At 37.1% G+C, this 12,321-nt stretch overlaps 1 protein-coding gene across 1 annotated transcript in view; it reads left to right on the top strand.

The window, feature by feature from the left end:
• The first annotated feature begins 1,626 nt into the window (after nt 1-1,626).
• The window catches only part of Cdk17 (cyclin dependent kinase 17), a 51,868-nt gene continuing 41,173 nt past the window's right edge, over nt 1,627-12,321 (top strand). Inside the window, exons 1-3 of the mRNA XM_004623805.2 lie at nt 1,627-1,781; nt 6,065-6,229; nt 11,992-12,125. Coding sequence (XP_004623862.1) covers nt 1,664-1,781; nt 6,065-6,229; nt 11,992-12,125 — 417 coding nt within the window. The 5' untranslated portion in view covers nt 1,627-1,663. The remainder of the gene's footprint in view (nt 1,782-6,064; nt 6,230-11,991; nt 12,126-12,321) is intronic.

Below are 12,321 nucleotides of genomic sequence, written 5' to 3'. Positions count from 1 at the left end.
CCATTCCTTAGTTGATGGGCATTTGGGTTGTATCCAAAATCTAGCCATCATAAATTGTGCCCCTGTAAACATGGGTACACGTATATTGCTGTAGTGTGATGTTTTTAATTTTTCTTCTGGGAGGATACCCAGAAGGGAGACAGCTGGGTTGAGTGCAGCCTCTTAGCCTAGTTTTTTGAGGAAACTATGCTGATTTCCGCAGTGATTGTCCTAGTCTGCACTCCCACCAACTGTGGAGAAGGCTTCCTTTTTCCCCACAACCCCTCCAGCATTTGTTACTGGTTGATTTCTTGCTAATACCTATCCTTTCCAGGGTGAGATGGAATCTCAGTGTTTTAATTTACATTTCTCAAATGACCAGTGATATTGAACATGTTCTTCATATATTTATTTGCCATTTGTATGTCTTCATCTGAGAAATGTGTATTCATCTCAAATGTCCATTTTTTGATTGGGCCTTTGAATTTGGAGGATTTTTTTTTCCAGTTCTTTGTATGTTCTACATAGAAGTCCTTTGTCTGAGGGACAATTGGCTAAAAATTTTTCCCCACACTGTGGATTGTCTTTTCACTTTGCTACTGATTTTTTTCTGTAGTGCCCTTATTCTTATTTGGGATAATGGTTATAGTTTGCATGGTGACAAACTATTACTTGTCAAATAGCAATTTAGGGGAGCAGGTGAGAGAGCTCAGTGGACTAAGTGCCTGCTTAGGCAAGCACAGAGCCTGGGGTTCTATCCCTACAACCACATGAGTCCGAGCTGCGTAGTGAGACCCTGTACCAAATACATAATTTTTTTTTTAAAAAGAAGAAATAGCAATTTAGGAAAGAAGTTATAAACAAATTGTTGAAGAATTGGTTTTATCAAGCCTTATAATAGCTAAGACTTCACTTTTTTTTTTTTTTAAACCTATTTGATACAGAATCCGACTTCACAGCTTGGACTCATAGTGATCCTCCTGTTTTCAGCCTCTCCCGTGCTGGGATTCCAGGCGTGCACCAGCATGCCAGGACTCTGAGCATTTTTCCTAACCTGAAAAAGGGATAGTAAGGTAGCATGCAAAATTCTGTATCTTCTCTCACTTCTTCTACCCCCTAGTGATGTTTGTAAGATGTCACTGTCTGGTTCCTGTATGACAATTGAGACTTTTGATAGAATGTAAGGATCAAGCTAATGTTGATGTTTCTACTATGTTGGTTTTTAGAAAGCACATTCTAAGAAAATTTGCAGTTCTAAAATATTTAGTTACTGCTGGGCCCGGTGGTGCACACCTAGCACTTGGGAAGCTGAAGCAGGAGGATTGCCATGAGTTGTACGTCAGTCACAGCTGCTTAGTGAGTTCCCACCTGTCTGAATTGCATAGCAAGACCCTACCTCAAAATACAAAACAGAACAGCAAAGTAAAATGTAATTATTATGCTTACAATCTCAGTTTTGTTGAATTCCTTCTTTTCTGTGGATGTCAAATAATAAATAAAGTGGGCTTATTTTTTTAAATAAAGTGTTGAAGTTTTGGGTTTAGTAGAATACCTCACTATATTTCTATTTTGAAGATTCCCAGGAAACCCAGACATTTTTTCTTGAGTATTAAAATATTTATGTTTTTAATTTTGTGTTCATTCTTTACTTGCAGGATTTTTCAAGTGACTTTCAATTGGTAGGATGAAAAAGTTCAAGAGAAGGCTGTCCCTCACACCTCGAGGAAGCCAGACTATTGATGAGTCATTATCTGAACTGGCTGAACAAATGACCATTGAAGAAAACAGCAGCAAAGATAATGGTAAATGTTTGGGGTGGGATAGGTGCTCCCCATTCACTTACTCTGTAAATAGGGTGTAAATGTGCTGCCCAGATAGATTCCTACTTGTATCCTTTTGTATCTCTCAGTCTTTGTTTCTTAGGAAAGACAAGATTACATACCTTTTCATAGTTACTGGAATATTCTGCAGTCACTCCAATAATGTTACTGTGCTTGGTCTCCTGGATAAGTTATTTCATACCACTTATCTGTTTTTTTACTAGTTCATAAGTAAGAATAAGTTGTATAACATTATGCTAATTGTTAAATAACTATTTTCAAATCACAAGAGATAAACTACATGGTGAATGTTTACATTTAAAAAGTTATACTAAAAGACCTTGTACTAGTTAATAATGCTTTTTGAAGCAGGTCTGGAAGTCTTCTCTCATGAATGTCTTTATGGGATCTTATCAAAAATATGGCGGCAATTGCTGCTGAGTGCCATTTAATGAACAGGCAGTGTTGGCAGTCTTGTAAAAGCATTATGTTTGGTCCTTTTCCACCTCATTCACTGGTTCTGGCACCTCTGAGTTCTGCTTCAGGAAAAGCCAACACTTGGAGTTGATTTAGTGCATTGAGGCAGCCACAGTTCAATTAAAGACACAAAAGAGGACTTCTACAACTGTTTCTCGGGAAGTAGGAGTGATGGGATACTGAAGGGTGTTTTTGAGGAGGATTAATAGTAATGTAGGGGCCGGGGAGATGGCTCAGTGGAATAAGCGCTTCCCTGGCAAGTGCAAGGGCCTGAGTTCAATTGCTGGTTCCGCAAAAAAAAAAAAAAAAAAAAAAAAAATAGTAATGTATCTTTTACTGTGATATTTTTAAGCAAATTAAGCTGTCACTATTTTTTGATCACAGTGTATTTTTCAATCATTTTTGTTACTTTTATAATCTGAGTTATAGTGAATATGATGTATTTTTCAATCATTTTTGTTACTTTTATAACCTGAGTTATAGTGCATATAATGTGTGTGAAATTCCTGTTTGTTACTTCCTAATAGTTTACAACCACCTATACGCATAGGGACTATCCATATATGTTATGAAATTCATCATGAGTGCATTTTTACTTTTCATGTTCTGTGTTTATTAGGGTCTATCCCTAATATTGAGAGCACTTAATGCAGGCATGTTTGATGTTTCATGCATTTGACATTGCTTTTCACAATTCCAAGTACTAATATGTTAAAATAAAAGAGCTTGCTAAACGGAATGAAAATGCAAACTTAGTGAAATTGTTAGAACATGGCTATGTACTTAAAACTAAAATAATCCTAGAGATGTCATAATAATCAGGAAAGAACTTCCATGAATGGCTGCCAGTGTGTTAGCATATGCAGAATATGGCAAGTCATCATTGCTTGTACTTTGAAATTCTGCTCTTCCAGATTTGTAGCAGTTGTAAAAATATGAACACACTCACCTTCCATTCCATGTAGATACTGTGTTGTGAAAGGGACAGTATCATGGAGGGAGCTGTACTGTTAGTTGCAAGCTGGGGTTTGCGATTTGACCAACACTAGAAGAGTTGGTCAGATGTCATTTATCTTACTCAGACTTTAGATGCCTTCTTTGGTTTTTTCAAAAGGGTAATACTTGCTCCAGGGTCCCCAGGTTGTCAGGTGACTGTTGGCACAGTCAGTACATTATAACTTGGATTTTTTCATTCAGTCTGCAATACCACATTGTTTTTCTAGACCTTGATTTTGCTAATGCTTTCCTTTGACATTGCCAGTTTTGTTTTTAACATGGGGAGAAGAGAGATAGGCTCAGTAGAAAGAAAATGTAAAATAATAACTAAGGTATAATTATATGTAAGAGGCGCAATTTTGCATTTGGATCCAATTCTGAAGATAATTTTATAATATTTTCTTCCTCTTATAAACTGATTGTATTGGATACATGGAACAATATCCAAACTCCCACTGAAGACTTCATGTTAATTCAGTCCAGTGTGTTCGTTCTTGGGATAGAAGAGTCTTACTAGAATGTTTGCTGGAGATATTCAGGAGTAAAATATGCACAGTATGCATCTTGGTAAATAGTGCCTAGGATAAATTCTTAATGTGTATTTGACTGCAAAGCAAATCTCTTTTCACATTTAAAAGACAATTACAAATCAAAGAAACATTTTGGACAAGTAGTTAATTTTTAGATTAGTTACATATTTTCTAGAATACCTTAATATTATCTTAGAAGACACAGTTTGTAACAAGTGGTGTTAGAAATACCTAATTTTTTCAAGTAGTTTATATTACTAAAACTTCCTTTATTGTAATAGCAATTCTAATAGGTAAAAGAAGAGAAAACGGGCTCTGTTGGGTGTTTTTGGCCTGAGTTGCTTGAAATGATATTTGCAGGCGTCTCTCATAATGAAACATTACTTCTTCTTGGGTTGCAGAGATTGCTGATAGCATGGACTCCTGTAACCTTCTATTGCTTATTTTCTGTAATAATGCGGAGATTTCATGAACAGCCTTAGCAGAGATTCTACATCTGTTTGGTCACCTACCAGTGCCTGATAACTGGTTCTATCCAACACATTCTTTCCTTATGGAGTTTGAGTTTTTTTGTTTTATTTTTTTAAAGCACAAAAAATTTCTAAGATAGGTCTTGTAAAAACATAGTCTATGTCAAGTTCTTATGAGTGTGTGAGAGCGCTTTTTATTCTGCTCATACATGATATAATGAGTTTATAAATCAAAATGGTCTTTGTCAGATGACAGTGATACCAAAAAAAAAGTAACAAAATTGTCTAGGGCTGGGAGATGGCTCAGGGGCCGGGGAGATGGCTCAGTGGAATAAGCACTTCCCTGGCAAGCGCAAGGGCCTGAGTTCAATCCCCGGTTCCACCAAAAAAAAAAAAAAAAAAGTGACAGTGGCAGTATGGAGTATGAGAGATGTAACTTATTATTTCCCTGAGTAAACTCTCTTTGGATCAATTTTTAATCTCCTATCTCTTGTTTAATTACATGACCACAAATCCTATTATTCTTGCATTATATACAATCATGCAGCTGTCATGCGTTCTGTACACCCAACTGAGTGGGGAAGTACATACTTCAAGAAGTAGTACTATAAACACCTTGGAAAAATTACAGCATACATGATGCTTTGGTTATATATATGCCCATAACTTCTTACTGGTACATGTTCCTCTTCCTTTCAAATAGACTTTGAGTTAATGATTCTGTCATTTTGATAACTGAGCTGCACTGTGAAGTTTTAAACTAAGTTATAAATGTTTTAATATAATTAGAGTCCACATTACTGGGTGCATTTATTTAACTTGGCTATTTGCACACTGACAGGTAGATTGAATCTAGGGAAAGATCAGTCCTGAATTTGTAGTTGCTATATTAAAAATAAGTTGAAAATTTACAAACTTTGGTTGATTTAAGCATACTGACCTTAACTTAGTATAGCTTTCCTGAGGTATGAAATGAAATGTTTGCACAAAATTTATAAACTGAAATATTAAGTAGATTTTCTTAAAGTATATGTAAGGGAAAAGAATTCCAAGCTTATCAGATTTTAAATGAAAAAGTATTAAATGTTTAATTTCTTAAAACTAGCAAAAATTAATCTATCTCATTTCCTCAGAAGGTTAAACATAGAACCATATAATCCAGTAGTTCCATTTTTAAAGATATACTCAATAGAATTAAAACAGACATTTGACAATCTTACTCAGATTTTTTTTCCTACTTAAATAATTTTTAACTACTGTATTTGGATACTTTGTGCTAATATGAGTCTGTAATTACTATTGTTATTTTTTGGGGGAAGTACTGGGGATTGAACTCAAGACCTTGTGCTTGCCAGGAAGACGCTTATGCCTATTTCCCCAGCCCAAGTCTGTAATTATTTAAAAACTTTTTATATTAAAAATTCCAAACTTGGGCAGTAATTTCAAAGTCTCTGTATTGATGTGCAATTAAGTATTTCTATTTTGTTCACAAAGTCAGTACATGGAAGAGTAGTGTGGAAACCATCTTGAGACTTAGTAGTTCGGTGATTGTTAATTTTGGCTATATGAGAAATACATAGATAAGTTATTAGACCAGCTATTTTCTATACTTTTTCATAGAAATTATTATAACTTTAACATTTGCATTAGATAGCCAAAGAAGTAAGGCTAAATGTAGAGATCTCTGTTACAACATTTTGTTTTCTTTTCTGTTTTTCTTTCCCAATCCTTCTCATGTGATCCTGAATCTTGGGCTGGCGCTGGAATGATTTTTGGATGTTGTGAACTGCAGAGCCTATTGTGAAGAATGGCCGGCCTCCCACATCTCACAGCATGCACTCCTTCCTGCACCAGTACACAGGGTCTTTCAAGAAGCTCCCCTTGCGGAGACCCCACAGTGTTATTGGAGGCAGCCTTGGCTCCTTCATGGCAATGCCCAGAAATGGAAGCAGATTAGGTAATTTGATTATGTTTCTACTATATTTAACTTCCTGATTGCAGGACCTCTATATATTTTTGTTATTTATTTGGTAGTGAGAGTGGAACTCAGGGCCTTGCACTCCAGAAGGGCACTGTGCTGCTGAGCTACATCCCTGGCATATTTGTGTTTTAGCTTTATGAAAGTCAGTTAACCTTTATTACCTGATTTCCCTTTGTCAGATTAAAAACAAAACAAACCACCACCAACAACAAGTTAAGACTAGGAAGAAGACAGAAGGTAAGTTCTAGAGAGGTAGTGGTGCTCACCCTATGGAGAAGGACTCAGTAATTTTTGGACACCTGTCCAGTAGAAAGAAGACAAACCGAGTAACAGTAGATGCAAAATTTCAAGATGGATGGCTGCTGAGATGGTGCTTAATTTAGGGTCTTAGCAACTCTTCAAAGCATCACCATCTGATAGAATAGCGCAATGATTAGATTAAATATGATTATTTCTGTTCTTTTTTATTAGTATCTTACCATGATTTTATATTTTGTGCAGGGCCTTACTATACAGCTTGGACTCGTAGTAATCCTCCTGTTTTCAGCCTCCCTAGTGCTGGGATTATGGGCGTGCTACCACCATGCCTGGACTTGGTGGTCACCTCAGCATGCCCAGGGGCAGGGCCTGACCATGTTTTGACAATAGATAATGGTATTTCCTGGAGTTCATGTGCATTTTATTCTGCTGCTTGCTTCATTTCTTGCATGAGAGATTCTTTCTTGATATGCTGTGTTAATCTGAGAGTATAAGCTTATCCCCTCTGCAGTGGTGTCTGTGGGAAGTGTGTGTAGCCTGTTCCTGTGAGTGCAGCCCTACAGTGTGCTGTGCTGGAATCAGCTTAGTCTGGTTCAGGAGAGATGACTGTTAAATGTTCAGGAGCTATGGTTGTTTAACATAGATATTAATAATAGCCATTTTTAAAAATGTAATGTAATAAGCTTACTTATTGATGGATAAGCTAAATTAAAACAAGTCATTATTTCCTAAAATCCTTTTACTACTTTTTACTGTTGCCTATGAGGTGAGGATTATTTCTGTTGTATCTCTGTAGTCAAAATACTAGGCCACAGTGCACTGCTGCACATTTCTTCCAAATGTTGGATGTCCAGTGCTGTCAGGTTGGTAGCCTGAAATTGACTAGAGAGGGAATGTTTACCTCATGGAATCAGAAAACACTATAGATCAGAGGGATTTATTGCTTTTTTGATTGACTAGACCAAAAGCTGGTTAGCATATTTTTTAGGTTCTGTGGATTATAAATGTCTCTGTTGCCGGTTTTTCTTTTTGGCTGGAAAGTCTCTTAAAAATGCAAAACACATTTTTAGTTCAGTGGCCAGCATCCATTATTGCTGGGCATCATGGTGCATCCTGTAATCCCAGCGTGTTCTGGGAGGTTCAGCCAGAAGGAGCTCAAATTCAAATCCACCCTAGGCAATGTAGTGAGACCTTGTCTCAGTAAGATAAAGGTTGGGATGAGCTCAGTGTAAGGGCCCCCAGGTTTGATTTCTAGTACCCTAACCAAGCCAAACCAAACCCAACAAACCAAAACGCAAAGCATCCTTTTATTTTTGTTCTAGATTTAAGAAAGTGATACTGGAAATATTAGTAATGCTGGTAAAATTCGAAAGTATATTGTGTCTGAAGCTTTTACAGTTGTGTGAACAGCCCAAAAATTGAACACGTAAATATTCTTTTAGTTCTTAAAAACCACCGCCTGATTCAGCAAGGAAATTCCTTACCCCACTGACAAGTGAGTAAAGTTCTGACATAGCTGTCATTGTTTCACTTTTGTCTCAAAGGAAACAGAGCTGCACACCAGTAGACGTGTCAGAGCTATACTTGTTTGGTAAGAATGTGATTTCTTAGTTGAGTCAGATGGCACTCAGTATTTGTTCAATCTGAGATGAGTAAATTTCTTTTGTAACCCATATGCAACAAGGCTTTTTAAAAAATTCTGCCCAGTATGTTTTAAAGGCTTGGCACTTTTAAATTAAGAGTTAGGGCTTTTTACGAGAAAGTCTCAGTTGCAACTCAGATACTGAGGGTTTCATTTAATCCCACGGTAGCAACTAAATTCAGACATCTTCATACCAACCTCAGAAACTCCTGCCAAAAAGGTGGCAGAGTCTGCATAAGAGCCTTGGGTTTTCAGTTCTCTCTTTGTTTTTACTTTGGTGCCTTTACCCATACAGTCTTGCAAATTTAGTTATATACTTCAAGGTGTTATTTTTAGTAAACATTTCCTTAAAGAAGTAGGTGTTTAAATTTTTCTAGAAATGGAGGCCTTAAATTATCTTTTAACATTTAGAAATGTGACCGAAGAGTATACATGAGCTTAGATTCTTTAGGTACCAATTTTAAGAGGAGTCAGTTATCAGTATATTGACTTTCGTTGCTAAGTTAAATTTTTGTTCAGATCGCACCATAAAATTTCTACAGAAATCTCTATAGAGTTGAAATGTATTCTGTTACCATTTATAACTGCTTATGAATAGGAATTGGAATTTTCTCAGTACTAAGTTACAAAGCCAAAAATACTGAAATGATACTGATTTGCTATGAAACCTTGATTTCAATTTTTCTTAACCTAAGCAGTTCTCTCACTTTTGTAAGTAAATATGTTCATTAAATTTAAGTTTATATTTATCATATAGCTTTCTTTTGGAAAAGAGGTCCAGTTATCTAGTCCATTCTTTGACTTGCAGTTACTATTCAGTTCATGAATATTGAGGATCGTCTAAGAGCCAGGCCCTTTAAGTTTTAGAATACAAAAGCAAATAATCAGATCCTGCCCCAAGGGTCCCGTAATGTGATATAAAGTCATGTGAAGCAAAAGGGCTCTGCAGGCAGCAGGTGCCAGCATAAAAGCCACTGCGTCCGAGATTTTAAGACTTCACTCAAGGGGGAGCATAGTTTTGAAGAATGAATCTGAGTTTTCCAGGTTAATCTAATGGGAGGGAAAAAGTATGTTAAAAATGAAAGAGCACAAGACTTTTAGGAATGAAAAATCACAGAGAGGAATAATAGTGAGAGATGGCTCTAGATCTAGCTTTTATTTTTAATGAGCTACACTTGCTAGATGAGTTAAAGAGTGAATGACAAGTGCAAATATAAGAACAGGTATGTAATATACATGTTTTTAAGAACATATTCCCAGGTAGAATTAATCTTTCTCCTCTCTACTTCTATTATTGTAATATATATTCTTTTTCATAGCAAATTTTTGAGCTCTGCGAAGTCATAAACTTGTTTTTGTAGTTTCGTATAAAACAGATACTCAAGGACCTCCCACTACCCACCCGTTCCCGCAGTACTGAGGAGGATTTTTTTTCTTTTTTTTCCATTTAGGAAGGTGTACAGGGTCTCACTGCGTAGATCAGACTCATAGTGATCCTCCTGTGTACAGTCTCCCAAGTGCTGGGAATATAGGCGCGTGCCACTACACCCAGTCTCAATCGCCATCTCAGTGCACCCGGGGTGGTGGGGCTGGCCCGGCAGGCCAGGGGATCGAACTCCCGGCCCCTGCATCTGCCTAAGCAGGCACTTTAATCCACTGAGCTATTTGGCCAGCCCTAGTACTGAAGATTGAAGCCAGGCCCTTCACACTGAACTACATCCCCAGTCCTTTTACATATACAATACACTACGTACATACGTGTTTTGTTTTGCCTTGTTTTGTTTTGTTTTTAGACAAGGTCTTGCTAAGTTGCCCAGGTATGACTTGAATTTGTGATCCTCCTGCCTCACCCTTGCAGAATGCTAGAATTACAGGTGTGCACTGCCATGCCAAACTCAATGAATAATTTTTGAAATGTTAACCCTGGGGTTGGGGAGGGCAAGCTGGATTGGCAACTTCTAAAGTTATAGAACAATATTCTGTGAACCGACTGTATTTGCCTCTGGACCCAGTGATACATTATTTAATTGAAAGCATACTAAGCCAAATGAGAGGTGGAAGAACAGGTTTCTAGCCTGCTCTGCCTTCAGGCAATATGACTTTTAAAAGTCAGTTAACTTTCCAAGTCTCTGTTCTTAGATCTGGAAAAAGAGAAATGACTAATTCTCAAGTATCATTTCAAGTATCATTTCTAGTCTATAATTTTATTCAATGTCTTAGTTATGTTTCTTTTTGCTGAGATACTTAGCTCTCTAAGTTAAAGGAGGAAAAAGCTTATTTGGCTCACATTTCATAGAGGTTTCAGTTCACGGTTGGGTGGCTCCAAGACAAAGTGGCATGGCAGATGGGCACTGCAGAGAAGTAGTCCTCGACAAGCAGGCAGGCCCGAGCAAATGGGGACCTTGGCAGCTTCTTTCTGCCCCTTTTATACTCTGTCTAGGCAATGGGACTAGGGATGGTGCCAAACCAGTCAGTGGACTGACTTAGTAATCACACTCCAGATCCAGCCACCTCTGAAGGAACCCCACCTATGACAGCATGAGGCTTTAGGGACATCTAGACACAAGTCTTAACATTTAACTCTCAGGAAAAACTGGAATGCCAGTTCTTTTTTTTTTTTTTTTCTTTTTAATTTTTATTTGTATAGGGTCTCACTACGCAGCTCAGACTCATAGTGATCCTCCTACTTTCAGCCTCCCCAGCTCCAGGATTACAGGTTTGCACCGCCATGCCTGGCCTCATTTGCCAGCTCAGTGCACTGAGGGGCAGGGCCAGTGCAGCATGTGGTGCTAGAGATTGAACCCTAGTCCCTGTGCTTGCCTAAAGAGGCGCTAAGTCCACTGACCTATCTCGCTGGTCCTGAATGCTAGTTCTTTCATAACTTTTGATAATGAGAATGTAAAGATATTCTTTACTATTTTAAGACAATTCGAAGTATGTTTTTAAAAATTATGTGCTGATCAACTAATTGCACACCAAGACTAAATTTTATTTTTTAAAGAGAGTACAAATTAGAATTAAAACAGAAAAAAATTACAAGTGATACAGAATTTCACTTAACAAAGTAGTATGAATTTCACAGTATTTGTTGTACATAGTGTTGTCTTCCTACCAGTTAGTTATTCAAGTTACCAGATTATATGCATGTAAAATTGGAAGAAAAAAACAAAGAAATGTATGAGAAATTAAGAGAAAAAGTAGAAACAATTGAAAAAAGACAAAACAAATTTAAATATTATCTGCTCCTTTCCGGAGACCAGCATAAATGCCCAGTACAGTTGTCCAAACCATCCTGCTTATATACATAGATAAATCTCTTTCCCCCATTCCCTCTCCTGTCCTTCTCCTCAACTCAGTAATGCTTTCCTTTTGAATACATTCATTCCCTTTTCCCAGCATCTACTGTACCCTTCAATTCCATTTTCTCTTTCAGGTTCTCACACTAAGGAGACAATACAATGTTTGCACATGTGGATCTGATTTATTTCATTTAAGAGTATGTTTGCTAGTTGCATTCATTTACCAACAAAAGACTCAGACTTATCCTGTTTTATAGCTGAATAGTACTCCATTGTATAAAAATACCACATCTTTAGCCATTCTTCATTTTATGGGCATCTGGGTTGTTTCTAGGATTTTGTTATGACAAATTATGCTGCTATAAACATGGGTGCACATATATCACTGTGGTATGAGTTTTCAGTTCTTCTGGAAAAATACCTGTGATTCAATGCTTTAAGTTTTGCATGTTGACTGTATGTATTTTACCTGTAATGATAAATTGTATGATATAGTAGGATACACTTTCTTTAAGGTAAACTACCTTTTTCTGGTGCAGATATTGTTCATGAGAATCTAAAGATGGGATCAGACGGTGAGAGTGACCAAGCTTCTGGGACATCATCCGATGAAGTCCAGTCACCTACAGGGGTTTGTCTTAGAAATCGAATACATAGGCGGATCTCAATGGAGGTAGCCACCTAAAATACACAGATACCTTTGTATGTGAGTCTGTGTGTCTAAACAAATACATACGTGGATATTAAGCAAATAAATGACATTTAATGACAAGGGATATTTGTGAGACAGCTATCTCTGCTTTTGTGTTATGATCTGTGCATCTTTCCTTTTTTTTTTTTTTTTTTTTTGTAGTACTGGGGATTGAACT

This window comes from Octodon degus, unplaced genomic scaffold, assembly GCF_000260255.1.
Source record: "Octodon degus isolate 3935 unplaced genomic scaffold, OctDeg1.0 scaffold00004, whole genome shotgun sequence".
Lineage (NCBI taxonomy): Eukaryota > Metazoa > Chordata > Mammalia > Rodentia > Octodontidae > Octodon > Octodon degus.
Note: the sequence above shows the minus strand (reverse complement) of the source record. Positions and strands in the feature narration are given on the sequence as shown.